Source organism: Pleurodeles waltl, chromosome 11 (genome assembly GCF_031143425.1).
Source record: "Pleurodeles waltl isolate 20211129_DDA chromosome 11, aPleWal1.hap1.20221129, whole genome shotgun sequence".
In the NCBI taxonomy this organism is placed as follows: Eukaryota; Metazoa; Chordata; class Amphibia; order Caudata; family Salamandridae; genus Pleurodeles; species Pleurodeles waltl.
In genome coordinates, this window is record NC_090450.1 from 53,413,461 (window position 1) to 53,436,629 (window position 23,169).

Below are 23,169 nucleotides of genomic sequence, written 5' to 3' on the forward strand. Positions count from 1 at the left end.
GTTTTATTTGTCACATTTCAAAACATCAAGCATTAAACATTAAACGCATTTCACGTTACACCATACTGAAAAACTCAAGACAGCATAATTTACTAAACATGTTCACATAAACATTTTTTTTTGTTATATTTGCATATTAAATCACCCTCACAAACATGAAGGTCTATTCCATTCCTGTAAACAAAAAAAAAAAGTAAATAAAAACACCAGGGATAAATCAGCAGTCTATGACATACCCTAACATAGCTACCCTTTTTAAGTCTGCTTTGGAGTGGTTGCCTATTGCACACAAACTTAGTACTACAAAATATGCAAGGATGAATTTAACTTAACTTTTGAATGGCTGCGGTGCTTCTCCATTATTTGCTTCAATATCGGCTTTCACGGGGAACACTCAAATATGCAATTAATTATGATGGTTTGCAACAGTATTCAGAGTATTTCTGACCGCCCCACCGCAACAACCACCCTGTTTAGTTTTTGCTGAAACCAAACACCAAAACGCAATCACCGAAATCCAGTGACATAAACAGATACACATTTTTTCAATGTCTTAATTGTTTGGTAACGTATTGGATTCATCACTTGCTTTAGTGCATGCAACCCAGAATCTAATCCTTTTAATGCCAACTATGCCTGACGTCACTCAGTCCAATAATAAGTTTAGTTGTACAACAGCAACATCTGTAGTTAGGAGACAATTCAGTTTGTGATGGGTGTACGATTTATCTTCATATTGGCTTGCGACACGGCATGCCGCCAATCAGCCACTGGTCAGTTGTGGCGTCTGCATGGGCATAAGAAATAAGTTCCAAGCTTTAAGAAGAATTAGTCAACAGCAATCTCAAATAAAATGTGATTTTAATTTAGGTCTTGGTAAAATTTTGTTTCTACACCCCTCACTGCATTTGTGCACCCTTTTCTCAGTTTTATAAATAAATGTTACCACCTGTATGTTTTTATTTATTTTCTTTTGTATCACATGCCAATTTAGCACATATGTTGCCACCCCAGTTATTGTAACGCTGCCGAGAATGGTCGTCAATGCTGACGTGGTGAAACGTGGTGATTACGTACTACAACTAAGATTGGTAAAGGCAATAGGTCTGTCCATTATAACAGGAGTGCTAAACTACTAGTTTTGCCAATGCTTGTTGCACCCAAGTTTCTATGCACTTTATCTTTTATTTTTTACTTCATTGTTCTAAAATTGCCATGAGCCAAGTTGGAACGCTAAAGTAAAAAAGCCAAAATGGCCACCAGGGAGGCATAGTGCATGAGACGAATACAGTAACCATCTTGAAATAATTTTCTTTTAAGAAAGGCCATTCCAAGATGGCCACCATGAGCACTCAGCATCACATTACAAGCACTGTAATGCACCATCCGCTGTTTTGCTTTATTTGTTTATCCTTACAATATGGTCAATAGTCATCTTCTGAAAGTAAAGTCATATTAAAAATCAAAGACCGCAATTTGGAGTTTGCCAGTCAGACTGCCAGACCACTAATAAGGCAGTCGGGAGGATGCTGCCGACCCAGTAGCCTTCCCACCGCGGTATTATGACTCTACTGCTGGGCTGTGGTGGTGGGGGTGCATGCTTTGGCTTAGAAAATTTGCCTGAAGCACACGCCACCAGAGTGCAGACCAGATGCTCAGGTCAGCAGTAGAAGGATACAACTTATCCCATCAGAAGCAATGTAATTCAGCGATGCTGCAGGGGTAGGACAAACACATAGGGAGGAAAGCCACTGAATATGGAACAAAGAATTGAGGCAGAAAAGAAAGCCATCCAATCAGGAGCAATGGGTGACCCAGTGCCCACTTTAAATACTGAACTGTAGACAACAGGTATAAGAAAAAAGTTCAAGTCGTCTGTAGCAGAGACCATGAAGTTCCTTCTTACCTACCAGTCATGGCTTTAATGTCTAGGCCAAATCATTATTACTCTATCCTGACAATGTGCTTATCGTTTTGCAACTCAATTACAATCTTAGCTTCACTTGAGACAGCTTTGCCATGGGGCATGCGATAGAAAAGTTGTTTCACTTTGACACTTAAATATGTCAGCTCCTAAAACCCATCATCCCAAGCAGATACATCACAGTCAAATGTTTGACTGCTTAACCTGCTGCACACTTAAATAGTGAAGAGATGTGTGCCTAGTGTGGTTCCCTGCAGGATAGACCACATTTCCAAAAATAGACATAGCTTGATAAAGCAACACATTTCCAACTCTTTGCTTTATCATTTCTTTCTAGGCATTCTATTGTCATCTAGCTGAGATCTTTGCGTACTTTCTATATACTGTTCTCCATAATCTTTGGTTATTATTATGTATAGTAACATTGACCAGACCCACGTACATTGTTGGTCCACGACAATAGCTTCTAGGAAGTCATTTGGATTTTGGTGGTATATCTGGACTCATCGAAGCCCCGGTGCAAATATTATTTGTGCCGGTCTATTGCAGATATTCCGCAGCACAAGGTACTCTTTAGAGGAAAGATGGGACTTTACCCACCGTAATTGTTCATCAAGTTTAAAGTATAGTATTATTTTTCCACTTTAACTTGTAACTCACCTGTGTGTCACTTTCATAAAGTTTCTCCAGCAGATTTACAACTCCGCACACTCCTGTTCTCTAGCCAATAGTGCACGGACATTGGAGACGAGGTTGCCTAAAATGCCTATACAGAATCATCCTGTGAATGTCTCTACTGTGCAACATGATGGCGTGTTCATTACTCAGTTCAATGACCACAATACTGAAACTACTCAGTGATGAATACAGAACAGGTACGTACCCAAAAAACCACTAAAGCATAGGGGCATTCATGAGAACAGGCATCATAACTGCAACTCTTAAGCTGTTTTTCCCAAACCGCATTACTCCTGTTCCTGTCAAATGTTAGCAAAACCCAAACACAACAGAGGACATTCATTAGCAAAGGTAAAAGGTATCACCTCTGGGACCTATTGGCTTTGCCAATGTCTTTTGGTAATGGCGTGCAGCCATCAGAATGCATGCTCGTCTACTAAATGATGCAGGCACAATTTGTTTTTTTATTTACCAAAACAAAATGGATTGCTAAAAAAACATTGTGAAACAAGAGCAGTGTGAAAGCACTGTGTAAAGTGGAGAGGCTGGTAGCATAATATTTTGACTGAGCAGGAAGGAAAGGAGGTTAGGAGTGGGCACAACCGGGAGCGGACAGGCTGGGAAACATTGTGGTGTGGATGAGTGGAGGATAAAATCAGCAAACAAGGGAAAAGCAACATGGAAGGGTGGGGGGAGGAGCACATGAGCAGAAAGCAACATCGATAACGGGGCAGTTTGGCAAGGGGAAGAGGCACACAAGACAGTTTGCAGTACATGTGGGAGACAGCAGCACAGTGGGTGGGTGCTTGAGGAGCAGACGCACAACAGGAAGAGAGCTGGAAAATACATGCACTCCTATGCAGTGGTAAGTCAAAAAAATAAGCATTGGCAAAGACAGTGAGTCTCACCTCTGGGGCACATTGGCTTTGTTAATGAACTTTAATCATACTGTACAGAATGCCTAGCAAAATAATAAAAAAATATATAAATGTTCTTTATGTAGGTGGGGTGTAAGTAACAAGTGAGGTGAACGCAACAGATGGCTGATGCAAAATAGGGTGCAGGTGGTGGACTTAACCAAAATAGGCAGAGGGCGGACACAACATGGTGATACAAGTGAGTGGGTAGAAACAAAAAAAGGCAAGTGGGTGAGGAAAGAAACACAGAGGGCATGGATGGGGAACAAACAGACAAAAAAAGAGCAATGTGCAGCTTGCAGGGAGAAGCAAAGAGGTGAGAAAGCAATCCAGGTAAGTGAGGGAGAGACACATTGGTAAGAGAGGAATACAGAGCAGAGGAGACAGACATACACATGGAGACAACTGGAAAAATGTGCACTCAAGTGGAGTGCTTAAACTAATAGAAGAAAAAAAGTAGCGATTGAAAAGCAAACAGTGGAAGTATCCAAGTAAGGAAAGGCCACACAATCTAGTGAATAAGAAGCATGCAAAATGAGAGTGACAATAATGCCAACCAATGAACAGGATATACTTCCACTGTAAGCTAACAATATATTTCATAACAGAGAGCACGTGCTATCCTGTAGTCACGACTTAAAAAGTAGTCCTAAAACTGAGCAGTGAAAGGATAGAAGTCATCCCAATCAATGAGATGACAAGCAGGTTATGCTCCACGAGAGGTACAAATAAAAGATGGACAAACACTGGGGCAAGTAAACCCATACCATGAAAAACAACCAAATAAGAGAAGCAATAACTCCAACCAATGGTAACCAGTGGGAAAGGTGTAAGCCTCTAAACTCTTGGTAAGCCCACAATGACCTCTACATTCGCCCCAAAAAAAAGAAGAAAAAAAAAAAAAAAGTGCTGTCTTCTGTCTTGAAAGGTTTTAACACAATATTATCATCAATGATTTTACTTTGTTGCAATAGCTCCCGTTTATTTCAAACTCCATGTGTGTCCAATTTGGTTCTAGCTTTTTGAGCTTTGGTCGAAATGTTGTAGACATACATTATATTTTCAGATACATGAAATGAAATCTTGTAAAAGGGAGCAGTCCTTTAAAATAAATGGGAATGTATTGGGTGCGTATGGAATGCACTTGCAGTATAATTCAGGTAAGGTGGATTTAAAAAAAAGAAAAAAAAAATATCACGTCCACAAATACATTCATGAGTGTGTTATACCAAACCTTTGGGTGTATGTAATAGTTGCAGATATCAATAAGAATTCTTGTTTCTGGAGATTTACAAAGTTGTACAATATATTCAAAAACTCCTTGATTTCAACCCGTATAATACAAAGGTTGGGGTTGTCAATCTTACAACGACTTGACAAACCATGGCAAAGTCGTAAACAGAGTCTAAAAACAAACAAATAAAAAAAACAAATATACTAGGAATATTAAATGAAAAAAGATGGGATGTGGTGAACAGAACCTGTATACTGTAGAAAAAAACGTAATAAAGTTTAGAACAGTTAAACAAGGGTCAGGGAGGACCGGCGCTGCACGATTTTTTGCAGCTTTTTAAAGAAAAATCACTGAGAATCTTATCATATCATATCTGAAAGAAGGCCAACCACACTTAGTTGAATTTCTTAATTTAGAAAAGGTAAAAAGTGTGGAATTTGTTTTGGGAAGGATATATCCAAGTTGTATTTAGTGCAAAAGATCCTTGCATCATCACACATTGCTTCAGTGTATGGAGTGTATATGCAAAGATAAACAAACCAAACCAACATAGCTTTGGGTACATAAAACTTTCTCTATAGGCCAAAGCGCTCTCTCTCTCTCTATATATATATATATATATATATATATATATATATATATATATATATATATATACATACACACACACACACACACACACACACACACACACACACATAAATATATATACACACACACATTTTTTATTACTTTTCCTGTTGGGAAATTATCAAACACAAACTTTAAATTAATATATATATATTGGATAAAGGAGTGTACTTTTTAGTTAAAAGGCAGCTTTTAAAATTGCATTGCTTTGTTGCTTAAAATAATGAAACGGGATACAAAATCCCACACAGCAGCATAACTCACAGTCTTCCTTTAAAATACAATTTTAAGAAAAATATTCCCCACAGGAAGCTCAATTGATAACATTCCATGCGCCATGTTGATTCTTTGAAGTTGACTTCAGCTTCCAGTCAGAATGCGCAAGTGGCAACAAGTCCGCATTCGGTGAGGTATTGAACACATGCTTATACCAATGAAATTGCATACCACTCAAAGAAAAGAGAACTGATTTTTATAAAGAAAATTAGAATATGATGACTGTGCTCAGTGGCTCATTCATTTAACTTGAAGATCTACTTTCACACCCACCTAGGTCTACGTATAATGGGCCCAAATCTCAAAGCAATTTATGCAACTAAGTTCAGCGTAGGTGTGCAGATGTAATTTAGAAGTATAAATTCATATTTGACAAAGTGTAAATTGACTTACTGCCACATGAAGAAGTGTCATTTTATGTTTAAGTAAGTTGGTTTTCATGTGTTCTGGGTGGCGACACCATGAAATGCTGATGAACATCCACATAGGTGTTAATTTGTGGCATTCACAAACTTTTCCAGAGCCCAGTCCCGCAGCGCATACTGTCTGAGACTTACATGCATCAAGCAATCAAGCAAATAAATAAAATCTTATGCAGGGTCAGAATGGAGTGGTCTTCTGCCAAAACTGGGGCAGCGAGAAGGAAAACGCTTGTACGCAAGAACAAACATTTCCAATCGAGATAAATAAAAATTAAAAATTAGCAAATGCACTTTTGCTACCTTTATGTGTGGATAAAAGGTACCCCATGTACGCGTATGCATGTGGAAATGCTTATATTTTTTAGAACTTCTGGAATTAAGAATTTCTCCACCAAAATACTGTAAATTTACTCCAAACGTAGTTGTAAATGTACATAAAATATCTTTTGGAGGGACTGGAGCCCTTTTTAGTCTGATGGTACACAGCATGGAACTCTGGGAAGACTGTCACCAGGAAGGTTTTATGCTATTGATGCAAAAACTATTTCCCTGTTGCTCGTTTGGCAAAGACCTTGCATACACATGATTTATATAATGTACTTTCCCAATCAAAATTGAAATCTGCTTCTACTGCTTGTCCTAATTACTTAAATAATGTAACATTCACTGCTACGCAACCTACTTCATAGGTTTGTTTCAAGCCATTTGATGTAATTGTCTCTTGTTCGACCTCCCACAGAGAAATAAGTGGGCCACGTGGCGAATATCATGCAGCCATGGAAGCCGTCATCATAGTGATCGTGTGCTACCTCGACACCCGCCTCCTGTAGGCGTTTCAGGTACATGATCCCATCATCTCTGAGCACGTCATGCTCACAGGTCAAGATGTAAGTCTTTGGTAGCATCTGTAGAGTCTCCATGGGCGCTGCTAATGGAGATGCACGGACATCAAGTAATGCAGGTACCTCCTCAACAACGTGTGGGGTGCCGGTGCTCTGCACCACAGGCCGGTAGTGTTTTTTGATTGCAGATGGCAAGAGTGAATTCCAGTCAAGGCGAGCTCGGAGGGCCCCAGCGTGGCTTTGGTCCAGAGCCGTATGATTGTTCACCAACATTGCATGGGCAAAGTTGTGATTGCCATTTAAGTAGTCCAACCAGAACTTCACCATCACAAACCGTGGAAGGATGGGCATATCCTTGTTCCCTTGATACGATGGTGTATTGAAATCCAGCACTTGAAGAACTGGATAGATCAATGCTTGGAGTTTGAATTTGTTTGCTACACTCTGGTCTAGTACAATCTGCCAAAAAAAAAGACACAAAGTAGCGTTAAATGAGTCATCCTTACCCACCTTCTTATTACCAATGGGTACAATATTATTTACAAAAATGAAAAAAAATACTTGACACATTCACGGCTGGGGGGTTTTCTAGGCGTCCGTATAGAAGGTTTTAAGGAGTTAAATTGTTCAAACACACCTCTTTGTGAGTTCATATAAAGGAAATGTTTTTATTTCAGCACCTTCCAGGCTAGGTATTGGTGCAAAACGTCACATCAATATTTCATTGCAGCCTGAATATATAAGGAATACATAATTAAAAATGTGGAGAGATTGTCTAGCTGTACTAAATATATAAAGGCTTTCCTAGGGAATGTCTTCAAAATGATATTTGTAATACTGGTGCATATCACAATATTGTGGCAGAATCACTGTTTATGGTGCACTGTTCAATGGATTTGGGGTGTCCACAAGAGATTAACTAGGTGCAGTGCAGGTGCAAAATTTGAAAGCAACTAAAAACGCAATGCGGGCCATGGGTAGCTGTGATTGGGTTGCAGGTATTGTTCCTAGGCTGTACAGAAACCTACCACATCAATGTATTTACAACATGTACACATTATAACGTTACTACTGCTTGGTGCCAGACCTCCCTCGCCCAGACTGTCTGACTGTGAGAAAGTGCTGAACATAGCATCTGCCAGATTTTAACTAAAGTTTCCAAAACCAAATGAATTCCGTACAGCATTCCTCATGCAGTAATATAACTCTGCCAAGGAATGACCCGCATCTCTGTTCCTCGGGGCTCGGGAGTATGGTGGTATATCACACGTGTAGGCATTCTATTGGTTTAGAGTGCTCACACATGACAAACTGGGTTCAGAGCATTTGTGATATTTGGACACCAACTGAAGGCAAAACGCCAGTTTAGGCTTTTGGCCACAGGTACCGGCCTTGGGTATACAACAGCCATGTATTTTTTATTTTTTTTTAAACATTTACGCATCCTAAGGTTTCTATTGCTGGGTTCTACCTCTACCTTAACCCGAAGGACTAGCTGGAACAAAGATCCAAACATTACATTTGTCATGGTAGTCGGGGATTCCCCCCCCACCCCCAAGTAAAGATACGTTTCTCTACTGAAAGCCAGTGGAAGGAATGCAGATGAATGGAGCTATTGACATGGCAGGGAAGACTGAATAGCAAATTAGCGGTGCATTTCCACACCCTCAGAAACTGATGACGTTGGTAGGTTGGTGGTCCCAGACATGAAGCACTTCTTTAGGGCAACCACGAATAAACCAGTGTTTGAATGATGAGGAAATGGTCCGAAGAGAGAAAAGGTACATATTTCTCATGATCTTAAGTTGACAAAAGCAAGAAGTGGTCACTTTATCAATTTGTCGAGTATATGATGAACAATGCTGGGACGCTCATGTAACATCACACGCACGACATGATGACGCATACGAGGAAGTAAACATTTAATTTGGGAGCCTTCACATAATAGACAAAAGCAAGTAGCCAGGAAGGGACAGGATTATTCTTAGGTGTCGAAAAGCAACATGCCATCCTTGATGAAGTAAGTGGTCTTTCATGGAGAACCGATTTGCATTATACGTACATTCAAGTAAGTGTGAGACTAGGCAGCTTACATGTTCGTGTTTTCTCTCTCCCACCACCTATTATGGGATATGTTGTATCATAATGTATGACTACAGGGCATGTCCCCCTCAGTCTTTCTAGGTCGCTATGGATAGGTTCCAATTTGGGTAGTTGTCATTGACTAATGACTACACTAGCACTCATTCACTTGTTTTGCAGTCAACCGCATGGAGCTAAGTATACAGAATGATCACAGATATATGTTTTTCTTATTTTATTTATGTCAATATTGCATCAGCAATTGTAATCGTTTGTTTGTTGTTACTTTTACGATATGCATGTATAACCAAGGGCATTGATTTTAAGTGGTGTGCTGCATGTCAGTGTTTTTAAATAAGGATACACTACGATTGCAATGAACCTACATGTTTGTTCTCTTTCATAGGGATCCCAAGTAGCGGATGTATCTTTTGGGGGAGGAGCCCCGTGCATGTTGTGTGTTTTATGATGTGTGTCCAGACTGACTGTGCTAGGACAAGAGACAGACATAAATAGGCAACAGGGGCACTGGGCATTTTAACCCTAAGGGCTAAAACATGTTGAGTACAATAAAGGGTGCAGTGCCATAATCCCCCACCATCACCCGAGACAGATGGTTTTATCCATGCAGAATTCATATTCTACAGGGCACCTCCGTGTTTTAAGTAAAAAAAAAAAAAATTCTAGGGAGCGGAAGACAAAAATCTAGAACGTGCTACCTGGAACATGGATGAGCCCGTCCTGGTTTTTAGAGATCATTATGCGACCTGATGATGGAGTATGTCACTACTCGAGTGTGTAAGGGCCTTTCATAAAACCAACTAAAAGTGTGGTTTTAGTCTCCACGGGATTAAGTAGTATCCACATCAGTCCCTTACTGTACAATTTGTGACTGGGTTAAAAAAAAACTGGTAGGATAACATGTGATGTTCATGAGAGGGAGTTATCCGTGGCATGGACTGGGAAGGGGCATGGGCAGGGTTCAGCAGGCCAACAACTACCATTCTTGTCCGAGATAAAAACAAATTTTTAAAAAAACAGTCTGCCACTGCTTTCATACCGGATACAAAATTTGCCTGCCCAAAATCCGTTGCCACTGATGCTCAATAAAATGTGCATATCATCTACATAGCGTCTACATAACTAGTGGGTCTTGATAAGCTCTGCAAGGAGTCACAGACAAACTAAAAACAGTTGAACTCAGTGACGACCCCTGAAGATCAACACAGTCCAAGGTTGAGGTAGATGATTTGAAAGGTGAAGTGATTTCTATTTGGCTCCTTCTGCTAAGGAAGGAGCTTAACCAATTAAAAACAATCTCAGTCATTCCAGGCTTCCCCAGCCTTTTTAAAACAGCAAAAGGAGGCAGAGAGATCAATTAAAAATTAGATGATGTTGCTGCACCCTGACCAAGTAGTACTCGAAGTTCATATTGGGCAACAACCAAGGCAACTTCTGTGGCATGGTGTAGTTGAAGCCAAGCTTGAGAGACATGGAGAAGAATCTTATCAGAAATGAATTCCATGAGCTGCTTGTTAACAATGTTTTTCTGCAGCTTTATATCCAAAAAGGTAGAAGTGATACTGGATGAAAGTTACATGGCATAGAAGGATCTAATTATGTTTTTTTCAGCAATGGAACCACACATGTATTTTCCGATCAAAAGGAACAATATCAGTGATAATGGATGAATTGATCAGGTGGCAGAAGGCATCACCTACTTATGGTCCTATCTGGTGGACCACGCATCCATTCAGCAATGAGTTGCAGATTTCAATTATTGGGCAGCTACAACATCAAAACTGGTGTGAAATAATCATCAACCAGAAGGAGGTTCTGGGTCCACATGTGAGGGTGTGGGGATGTACTATCAGGATTATCTGGGAGTTGGCGTATTGGAATCTTCTCAATGAAGAAGACTGAGAAGGAATCAATTAGCTTCTGTGAAGGCAGCACCTCAGTCCAGGATTGTCATTTGAGAACACATTCATAATCTTGAAGAAAACCCATGAAACATTGCTGCGTGTCAGAATGTGACTAGCATAATGGTCTATGCAGGCTTTCCTGAATTTGCGCTTTGTTTTTATTTTTTATTTTTTAAAAAGTCCCTATATTTAATCCAATCAAATACTGTGAGAATACCCCTTATACCAAATTCCTTCCATTGCTTTGTAGGTATGTTTGGCCATGGCTAGCTAAATGCAAAGAAAACTAGGAGGCTGACAAGACCCTGCGAGGGGACACAGAATTAACTTCTGATGCACTGCAACTAAAGCAGAGATAATTCAAATTTTAAAATTGGTATTATCTGAGCACTATTACCTAAAAAACAGAATTTTCTGTTAGAGCAGAGCTTTTTTTTTTTTTTTTTTTTTTTTTTTTTTAGCAGCCAAGATATTTGTCATCCTGTGTTTACTCCTGCAGGAGCGATGTATAGAAGTTAAGCCAGGGTTTCTGTTCTATTATGCTTAACATAGCTGCTAACTAATCAGACCAAGTAACAAAATAATCCTTTAAATAAGTTATGAAACTGCTGTAGGCAAGTATGTGGTCGTAGGTATGTCCAACAGAACTGGTGGGTGTAGAGACAAATTGTGTGAGAACCAGTAGCTTGAACAGGGATAGAAAGTTGCTCAAGAATGCTGATGAATTAGATCTTAGTGGAGTTCAGAAGCAGAGCAGAGATATAACATTCAAATTTTGTGCGAATTAGACTGGACAGCCAGGAAGGCAATAAAACACGTTGTCAGAAGTAGCAGATGAAGTTACAGGAGAAAAGGAAAAAAAGAAATTCTCTGCTCATGAGAATGGTGTTGGGCTCAAATACCTAATATTTAGATACGCCCTAAGGATCACAGCAGCTAAACTCCCACTTTATTGAGTTGATCATTAAGTAATGTTTAACTAATATGTAACGAAAGTGAGATAGCTGGACAAGAGGTGTCTTTGATCAAAGTTTGTTATAAAAGAAATCTAGCGCATAATTCTCACTATCAGATGTATGTGGCTTGCACGAATCTAAGCATGTTTAGTTGCCGAAAATGCCCTACAGAAACCAAAGAATTCGGAAGAGACAAATTTCTTGATTTTTCTGTAAAGGAAAACCTCATAACTAAAGCTCTACCATCATAATTCCCTGACACTTCTCCGTATAAAACCTGACATTTTGAAGGCCACATTTAAGCTACATTGACTTCACAGGTTTAAACTGTTTTTTTCCATAGCAACAAGTCCACCCTTCATAAGTGTGTGAACACTAGATGCTGGGATATTTCCCCACAAAATCTAGAGGTTTCCATAATTTAACCCTGAGGAAACTCAGTTTCTTTGAACTAGTTTGACATTTGCCGGATATTCTAGGTAAGTAAAAGTAGTGGCTTTCACACAATCCACAACACATAAAAAAACAGCTTAAATGTCTTATTTTAAGAAATGTCTAGGATTGTGATGTTTAAAGGTCCCGGACGACCCGGAGCCCAAATATCACACAGCATAAAAATCAACTTAATTACAACCATCTTTCTCATGCTTACTATTAGGTGGTGAACTCGTCTGTATTTTTGTTAGTATATCTACATATATGGTATGTCTATAGTGTAAAGCTAGCCAAAAGGCAGCACTGTAGTGCAGTCCACAAAAATACTTTTTTTTTTTTAAAACAAGGACAGAATAAACTGGCATTATGGGTAATACAGAATGAGGAGTGGTTCAAATAAGACGACCCCTGTTCACCCCGCCCCCCTAAACTCATTCTTGGGGACATTTTAAAAATACTTAATGTTCATGCAGCTCATTTTCTATTCCTTAGATTTCTCTTTATAAAGCGATGGACAGTTAGTGCATAGTCAAAACAAATTGTGGGTTTTTGAACAATCAAGCTGTGGTTTACAATTTCCAGAGACAAACTAAACACTATACATGTCTGACTTAATTTGCCCTGTGAGATGTAGGTGCAGTGTGTCGCCACCCTAGGAAAGAGCCAAGGCGCTGTTTGGATTCTTAGCCTATGAGAGAATCCAAACAGGATCTTGTTCCTTGCTGAGGCACAAAGATATGGATCCTTTCTCTCACAACACTTCTCATGAAGAGGAAGGGCTTTACCTATTTGTTCCACATGAACAGTCTAGGATTTGGAGCGTCTCGAGGAATTCGGTGAGTATCTGGTTAACAGCCTTCTCCGTTACCTTGGCTGGGAAAGGGAGCAGAGAGATGGGTCTGTAGTTTTTCAGACTAAGGTCGGCAGTGGGTTTCTTGTGCAGCGGGTTGATCTCTGCGTGCTTCCTGTGTAATGGGAAGGTGGTGGTCTTGAAGGATCAGTCGATAGTTCGGCAGATCTCTGGTGCTATGGTGGCACTGGCCAGCTTGAAGATATGATGAGGGCACGGATCTGAGGGTGCTCCAAGAGTGGGTGAAGTTCATGAGTCTTTGGGTGTCCTGTTTGGTAATTGGGGGGGGGGGGGGGGGGGGGGTCGAGGAGTTCAGGATCTGGTGAGGTCCTGGGTCCGTGGTGGTGGGCGTTGCAGGTGGGTATTGGTTCTTGAAGTCTTCGTAAATGTCCTGGATTTTTCAGTGAAAGAAGGTGGCAAGGTCGTTGCGGAGGTCTTGGAAAGGAGGAATGGATCAGGTGTCTGTCTGGGGGTTCGTGAACTCTTGGACGGTGGTGAAGAGCTCAAGTAAGTTGGTTTCCTCCCTGGTGACAGCTATTTCCAAACTGAAAGGACTCCACTGAATATGAAAATGAGTGACACATACATCCGTAATAAATGCTATGTTTTTAGAAGATCAAACAGAGTGACATAAGATCATGAACGTTTATAGAATTTACATGAATTGTATTTTGAAGTAAGTCCAGAAATAAACATATGTACTACAGAAAAGGTATTCACAAAAATTTGTGAGATTTTATGAAAATCAGTCTGAACATCGAAGACTGAGAGCAGATTTAACCTGCATGAAACAGAAACGAAGGTTCAATAAAGTATGATTGCCCCTGCTTTGGTAGATAAACACTTTACCAAATTACCTCTAGCAACTTCCTTTTCTATCAGTGAGGGCCAAGCTATGAGGTATTCCTTAAAAGAATGAGATCTTAAAATGGTACCGAACTAAGAATATAAAATAGAACAATGGACATCAAAGTACTAAGGTGAAACTAAACTAAACTTCTACTAAAAGCAACAACTATTTAGTAAAACAGGTCTGCGTCAAGGGTACTGGTACCTCAACATAAATGGGGAGAAAAAAGCAAGAAACATTTGTAAAATGCTCGTGATGCTCTTGCCTATATAAGGGACAGTCTGCACTCTGAGCAACTCCCACTCTCTGCCCTTACATAACATTTGCTTGCAACAATTCTAGAAGTAACTGAAGTCCTCTATTTCAGGGTCACAAAAGTCTAGCGAAATCAAAGGACCATACATTATCTAAAGAAATCTAGCATCTATTGCTAGGCAACTTGAGCGTGTAGCCCGATGGAACAGTCAAATGCACAGATGCACCTGATGACACAAACGGGCACATATATCTACTCAACCAGTGACCTGGGCATACATCATTCATGGGGAAGGAGAATGAAATATGATAAAAGCAATTTGTTAACAGACACCCACACTGTCCAAGTGTGTTCATTCATTCATTGCATCCTTTTCCCCACTGAAATAGTTGCTATTTTGCTTACTGTTGAGTTATATTTCAGAAGAACAAGCCTGATTCGCTTGCGAGAGACTGGATGAACTCCAAGGAGATGTCTTTTATTATCACTGATGCCACTGACAAGGTAATTGGTCATATATGTGTATGATGTTGTGAACAGTGCATTTGTGGCAGGAAAATAAGCAGGGTGGCATGATTAAGTCTAAAGGTAAAATTTAAAGGTGGGGCGAGGGTGTGGCATAAGGTCTAGAGCTGCCGTTTATAGAACTGAGTAACCGGGTTGAGTCTTTGCGTTGGCTCAAAATCCTGTGATTCTGGGCATATCACGTAAGCTCACCCTACCTAAAAATAAATGTGAATTTGTCCTAGTGTAATGTTACTGGTGGTCATGTAAAGTGTCCCAACTTCAGGCCAACTTCACGCCAAATTCAGAAAAAAAAAAAATGATATCTTTCAAGCTTGCATTCTTGACTTTTGCCATTACCCTACTGCTTCACCAAATAACTAAAAATACTGAAATGAACTACAAGCTGCGAGTCCCTTTGTGGAAAACATTTAAGAGATACAGTATGGATGGTTGCTTCTTTATCGGTTTTTGGCACCAAAGAATCCCCACATTAGACAATTCATTATTTTTCCTTGGTGGTTGACTCCAATATCATTCTCATGTTTATGAGCGCTCAAAGGAATAAATGGACAAATTAATCCAGGTCTGATTCCAACGCTGCTACGTGTTCTTTTTTTTTTTTAAATAAGTTATAATATTTTTAACAATCTAAAATATGGGAATTGATGAAGATTAAATGCACAAAACTGAGAACGTTCATGTTGAGTTCCAATGCGTGGCATCTTCGTTATCGCTAACCAAGACAATGTCAACATACAGTATTTTAATGTGTACACCACAGAGAGTTCATGAAAATCAACAAAACATGCCAGGAAGTAGCCTTGTGAGGCAGGAGCCGACAGGTTGTTCGCAGAAAGATCTCACCTGCTGACAGAGCGCAGCTGCTAGGTTTCCTCCGGCGCTGTCTCCAGAAATGGCAATTCGACTGGGGTCAACGGAGTACTTGGCAAGAACATCAGAACGCAGAAAGTGCTTGGTTGCCGCAAAGGCATCATTTAACTGCTCAGGGAAATGAACATCAGGTACCAATCTGTACCTGCAACACAATGGTGACATTTGATGAATGTTTCATTCTCACCATTAACTTAGCTCATTGAGAACTGAACACAAATTCCATCCAAATACAATATTATTAACTATATAAAACACTTTCAATTGGAGCAATGTAAGCAAAAATATACAAAGGCTACAAAAGATTGAAACACATCCTACAAACCCCTAGGAAGCAAAACAAACTATTTCAATTATCAAGCTGGAATGTAAAATTTATGCTTAAGGTTTGGCAAATAGACTAGGGAAAATATTACCAAAGCTCATCCAATCGGCACAAACAGGATTTATTAAATAATGCCATACCATTGAACCTTCAGTCATGTTACTGAAAATGCCAAATTGATTCCCTCACCAATAGCACAAGAAGAGGAAAAACCATTGGGAAGTATCTTGGTTATTCTTGCAACCAGTGGTCTGGAAACTTAACTTCAGCGACAAATTCACACAAATGTCACTGGCTTTATATGATAAACCTTCAGCCAGAGTTGTGTCTGAAACTTCATTTAAGGAACGAAAGATATGTTTGTCCGCAATCCTCATTGCGGTCTTAATTAAGAGAATCCTTCTAGGAACTTATAAGAACAAACCCAACAATACCAGGCATACAAAGTGACTCAACCAAATAAAACATTCTGATCAAGACAAATGAAGAATATGCAACAGCATTACATTTGTCACCTGAATGTTTTATATGCAATAGGAGAGAGGGAGAGACAGAGACAGAGACAGAGACACAGAGACAGAGACACAGAGACAGAGACACAGAGACAGAGAGAGAGAACGAACGAACTTGGGCAACTACTCAAAATACTTTGTCCATTTGGACCAATAATGAACTAAAGGTATCAATCAAAAAGAATGAACACTCCATCATTGATAAGATTTCGAAACTCTCAGAAGGGCAGTCCCCAAAATTCATTTCATGGCGATGAAGAGTGGAATATGTCATAATGAGAACACCAATTTTAAAATACCCAAGAGAAACACGTCAGAAAAGATAAGGATTCTTGTTAATCCCCGTTCACTTAAGGAGGCATACAAAATATATATGATCCGACTAACATGGAGTTTTATACCTTATTTAAAAATTAAAACAGCTACCACTAAAAAGGAAGGAAACACCAATCCTAGCATTCACAACTTGGTCAATAACCTCATTTTTCAAAGACATTTAGGACACGTTGCACCCCAAAACCCCAAATTTACCTGAGGGGGGGGCATAGTCTCCTGACTCACCCACCATGGGGCCATACCCCGTGAGCCCCCACTTTTGGGCCAATTACCTGCCTGATCCCAGCTTTCGATGGTGGTGGAATTGCCACTGAAACTTGGCGGTCCTGCAGGTCATAATGGGCATGGCAGTCCCAATGCTGGGATCTTGAACATTGGCCGCCATGGTGAGGACCGCTGCGGTCCCTGCCGCACTCTTAATCGGGCGGTAATGGCCAGAGATGCAACGGTCAGATCGCCAAACTCGCAATAAGGCCCGTACTCTTCAAAGTCTAAAAAATCCTATGCCCACTACCCCAAAGATAAAAGACCAAATTATGAAAATAATTGAAGAATAGACCAAATACACTCACATCCCATTCAAAAACAAACAACACATTTCAGTTTGGCAATCACTTATATAGCAAATATCACTCCAAATCTAGCTAAATCAAGATTCCACCTTATAAATAAACCTTACTGGAGTCCGGGACAGATACCCAGACTACACTTTAACAACCAGCGATACATGATAGAGAAGCCATGAGGCTTAAGTAAATCACTCAAACATGATATCGGACTGCAATCAAATGAGACCTTTCTGGCAATTATCACAAAAATACAGCAAAGACAACTTTCATCTCACTTTTGCACTAAACCTGATAACTATCTTCTTAGGGGCTCGTACACCAGATAATACCGGACTTATCTCTCCCAGAATGACTGGTACTGGAATTGCTCCTAAACGTATGCATTAAAACCATATAAAATAACTTGAAATTTCCCAATAAAATATCCATACAGATGTGGTGGGCATGGTTTTGCTTCAAGGGTAGCGCGGATAAAATTTCAGTAAAATATTCAGGTACGATCTCTAGCAAAAGATCCATCTGGAATAAATTAGATGTATAGGTATGAAAAAAAGATCACGCCATCTTGAACACCTCTCGGTATTTCAATCATTAACTATCTTATTTCTTGACAACTTATATTAGCACTTTTCACTATCATAGTATACTAAACATATGACTTTCAGTCAACACTGAACAAGTACTTTTCTCTAGTTGATCTTATTTCTATTTGGTTCTTGTGCTTTAGAGATACTAACAATACCATTCACTATGTGATAAGTACATTCACACCGACTAACCTGCTCACAGGCAGAAGTGATCTCAGCATTTCCTTTGGAGGCTTAACTGTCAGAAACCCTTTCAGAGGGCCATGGAGCACGCAGGGGCTGCTGGGCCCAACCGTGGTCATTGGACTTTTACTTCTGATGTACTTGGGCCTGTTCTACGATGGATCCCACATAACTGGGCCAAGTACCTCTCCTGCACTTAACTCTCGGTGGTAGCCTGTGGTGGAGCAGTCAAGGCTCCCTTGAGCGGGATGTAGACACAGGTCAGTGATCACAACTCATAACTCAAAATGGAAACAGCACAAACAATAAATCAATGTCCAGCCAAATACTTGATTTTATAAGAAAAAGCAGTAGTTTATTTCGAACTCTACACATGCAAAGAAACAAGACATTCACAAGCGACAATATAATCACCCTTGAGATTGTGGCTCTAGTAGTTGTCAGGCAAACCCCTAGTCCCACCCTCCATTGTGTAATGTGAGCTCCAACAACAGTGTGATGTCCTCGCCAGTGGCTCAGCAAACCTCAGGGACTTTTCAGGTGCAGCTCACGGTGTGTTGCTTCGACATGCTCATCACAGCAGTTCTCCCTCGGTCCAGGGCAACTGTCCGAACTCTAGGCCAAGCTGGTACCGGTAGCCACTCTTGGCAAATGGAGTTGCTGCAGTACTTACAATAAGGGCGCAGACTATCCTTAGGTGATCTCCCTCACTACAGCGGCCCCTCCTGGCATATAGGGTCACCGATCTCGTGAATCACATGTCCTGCACACATGGCCCGACTCAGTTCACTGGTGGCCCCCTCTGGCATTAGAGTCACAGCGGTGCACCTGTGAATCTTGCTGCTTCCTACCCAGTGCTTTCAGTATGGCGCAGACCACACGGCCCTCTGCTGCCATACAAGGGTTGCAGAGCTGATACTGCATGTTTTACATAATATGATATATATTTTTTCCAACATAGATATCATACTTAAGTTCCAATAAGCTCCTGCATTATCGGAAACCCATAAAGCTATCTCTTCCTATCCATGAACAAGCTGATTGCTCCTGTGCTCTGTGATTTCCCCTCCTTCACAGAGTGGTTCCCCCTCCTTCACATTACTATTTCAGCTCTGCACCAAGGCTTTCCCCTCTGACACCTTTACCAGCAGTGCAAACAAACCTCTCCGAGCCAAGTTAAGTTTAGCTCTGCCTCACACATTAAATTCAGACCATCAGGCCAATCCACAAGTAAGGTTATAGCTTCCTTTTGCCTACAAAAAGACCACCTGATTTCTGTTATCATGTTTGTGCCCACATGCATTATGTATATTTTTACACTGTGGTCTTGTAGTTTGTGTATATGCAGCATTTCTATATTTTATATGCTTGCCCATGTTTAAACTATGTCCTCTTTTGGGGTTTTACTATTGCAGCACTTTCTACCATAAAAGCCTGACACTTATGACTCAGCCTGCCAATAAACACTGATACCTTCAGAAACATTTAATCTGTTCCGGAGCCTTGCCTGGTGCTTGTGTTTTCTTTGCATCACTCTGAGGAGGGTTGGAGAAGTTGTTTCCCTAACACTGCACACAGGCAACGGCCTGATTGGTTCACAGCCTCACTACTTGTACAGGGCTCCCCACTGGACCTTGCAGGGCACACTGGTCTTGGCAAGCAGGCAGGTGATGGTGCTCCAGGGCAGGTGATCTTGATATGCTGGGTGATTTCCCCTCATCCCCAGAGAGACTAGTTCCCACCCCCTCCCCATCAAGTCCTGGCCACAAGCAGAAGTCTTGCAGAGGTTTTCCTTCTCACACACCCATCTGGCTGCTTGGCAGATGACAATTTTTTAGGGACTCAACATATCTTTCTTATAGTCCTTTTCCAGACGCAAAATGTGATTGAGGGGCTGGGCTGTTTAAGTTTTATGTCATGGATCTGTCTCGTTTAAAGTGGGCACTTCTTTTCTACTTCATTTATGAAAGAGATCTGTCACAGCAGGCAGGACTCCGAAGCCAATTGTCCACAACATAATTCATGGGAGTGACTCGAGCTTACACTTGGATGTCATCCACAGTGATATGTGCATCAAAGTGTTAATCCCACAGCCCTGGTCCTACTCTTTATGATCCTCTTATCAGTGGCATCTCCCTTTCTGAGATGTGCCCAGGCTTCTTCCCTGTGATCTTTTGAGATATAAAAGGAGTCTCCTCCACCCCACCCCCGTGTGTCTACACCCAGCTCACAGGAAGGCACCAACAAACAAATCTGTCTGGGTGGATTCATCTCCTCCTTATGACTTTACCAGGTAGGCCTTTACTTCCCAAAATTGACCCCAGGGTCCTCCATACAATGCATCACTGCAGGAATACTCACTCAGTGTACTTTCACAGCACACTTTCAGTCCAGCGCTGTTCCTCCGTGCATTGTACTCTTACATGTACCCATGCAGCCAGCACACACACCCTGGCCGCACTGTTCGGTAGTGAAGCTTTTTGTATATTTAATCAGGGTGTGCTCCTTACAAACACACCCACACACTGCCAGAACACACACTCGCTATGTGCGCTGCACAACACTTCACCCTTCATGTATTGTACTTCATGAAAGCCCACATACACTTAGCACATGCTGTCCCTGCACACGCACAGCACTACATCTCTCATATACCGTATTCCACTCAGGCATACATACAACCAGCACATGTAAATCATGCATGTACTGCACAGTACTGTTTCATGCTTGTCCTGTAGCCTTCAGAGGCATATACAACTAACAGAGTCACTACTCCTGCGCTATGCAGGACTCCACATCTACCTGATGTAGGCCAAGGGTGAGTTAAGCACACAGCAGCTGAACTTTTTAAAAGTGAGTCGTCCTGTAGGCCTCACTTAAGTGACACAGGGTAAAAGCTCCTGTTCACCACTACTGATCACTGCACTGTAGGCTGCCAACACTGCGCTCGTGCTGCTTAACTCCTGGTGAAGGCAGTAGCCTTCCCCCACTACGAGGGTAGCACTTCGGGCACCCCTCTCATCCCAAAAAGACTGCTCTCCACGAGAACGACCTATGTTATGGTGGACACGCATGATCCGTGTTTGTCTATGACAAAAAACAAAATCTGCATTAGGGACCGAGACAACAGCACAGTTAGGTTCTCACAGCAGGGGTATGCGTCTCTTACCATGCAAAGGATTTTTCCCAACATTAACCATGCACAAATTCTTACAATATCATTTTGTAATTATGGATATAATCACAGGATCAATATGCATAAGCTGCTCAAGATGTACTTAGACGAGGTAGAGAAAATTAAAGCTCAAACAAAGTCTATCCTTATATGGTTTGTCTTTGTGTTAATTGTTTTGATAATTACAAAAAGCAATAAAAATGTTTTAACAAAAAAAGATGGCCCCATCCCATTCGCCACAAAATATTAATGTACTACAATGCAAGGTGTAATATATAATTTAAAAATTCCAAAACAACCTGTCTAATTTTCTGCCATGAAATAAAGATGTTGTTTGCAAATGTATGTTAGACACATAAGCAAGCAATATATTTCATCTTCAGTATTCATGGTCCAACAGTGGCAATGATCAACAGGACTCTTGGCCATCTTCCTGTCCAAGTCCAAGATGGAGGATGGCTGACCAAAAGAAAACAAAAAGCTATTGCTTTGGGACAGACACTGAAATCAATATTCTTCTCTTGGCCAGAGAAGAGCTCAATGCCTAAAGCTTTTGGTCCCAATAAATGTGCAGTTCTGGCGCCTACAGCCTTCACACTATCCTTGCTGTTTGAAAGACAGGGAACGCCTTCCCAGTCATTAAAGGATTAAAATATCATACTCATAGCACAATGAGTGCAATTTGTAGGCCCTGAGCGTTGCAGTGGAGGGATTAACTCGTGAAAATTGATCAGGCTTGCAACAATTTATACAGCTGGCAGAAGAACTAACAAAATACAACAGAGCTACAAATACACCTTAAACAGGACCTTAAACAGGACTTCCAGTGGTGAAATTACAAACAAGTTGTCCGAGTAGTAGGTTTATGACAAGTAAACAGGCTGGCTTGGTGAGAGTGTCTGAGGACAATACTGAGAGCAAACACATGCACTGAAGTGCGCGAGATCTGGCCGCACCCCATTCCATTTAAAGGCAATCAGGAAAACAGGTTTTTCTGGAAAGAAATTAGGCATGGACACTGAAATATATGCCTGTTATTGCAGATTTTCATTCTGCGAACTAAGCCCAAGTTTACTGAAACGCTTTACATGAGAACCACATCACATTAAACTGCATCTCCTTGTTGTGTCTCAAAGCTAAAATTAATAACCGAATGCCTCGGAAGAACCGTGAGATTTAGGACGTTGAACCAGGTTTTCCGGTTCCAAGGTCGCCAGCTCTGGCTTTTAGCCTCATCTCCGCCCATCTCAAGCTGCACAGAATTTCAAATGGGCAAGGACTGCGGAGATACAATGCGCTCAGTTGCACTGATAGGAGGAATTAAAGACTTAAAGATGCAAAATGCAGTTTCTGGAGGTCACTAAGGAAGCCGGGGAATTCGGCGTGGTACAACAGGGGGCGTGCTGGCAGGATATTTGTGATGCTGATGTAGTTAGTGCCTAGAGGCAACTTCAAAAGGGGTGCATCAAAAACATGCGCGAGTGTGAGGACAGGTGGCTAAAGTGGGCGACCCAGAGGGTGTGGCAGGGCAGGGGACCCCAGCACTCTTGGGGCCAGAGAAAAGGATTCCCTTTAAGGCTTTATTCTGCTAGCCATATTGGCAACGAAAATGTATGATTTTAGCCAAATGCAAACAAGAGTAGCCACAGCAATCTCACGATATGCTTTGCATATTAGAAAGAACTAACTTACTAGGATAAATAAAGAAAAATAACATTGTAGACATATAGCTGCTTTGTGTAGGAACCAGAGATGTTTCACGTGCTCCTGTGCAGTGCAAAGGATGTATACACATACATTTGTTTTA

At 40.9% G+C, this 23,169-nt stretch overlaps 1 protein-coding gene across 1 annotated transcript in view; it reads right to left on the bottom strand.

Annotated features, from left to right (window-relative positions):
* Window positions 1–5,516: 5,516 nt before the first annotated feature.
* Window positions 5,517–23,169, bottom strand: part of NCEH1 (neutral cholesterol ester hydrolase 1) — a 65,054-nt gene continuing 47,401 nt past the window's right edge. Inside the window, exons 4-5 of the mRNA XM_069213043.1 lie at window positions 15,649–15,820; window positions 5,517–7,382 (exon numbers count right to left, since the gene is read on the bottom strand). Of these exons, the coding sequence (XP_069069144.1) occupies window positions 6,765–7,382; window positions 15,649–15,820 (790 nt within the window). The 3' untranslated portion in view covers window positions 5,517–6,764. The remainder of the gene's footprint in view (window positions 7,383–15,648; window positions 15,821–23,169) is intronic.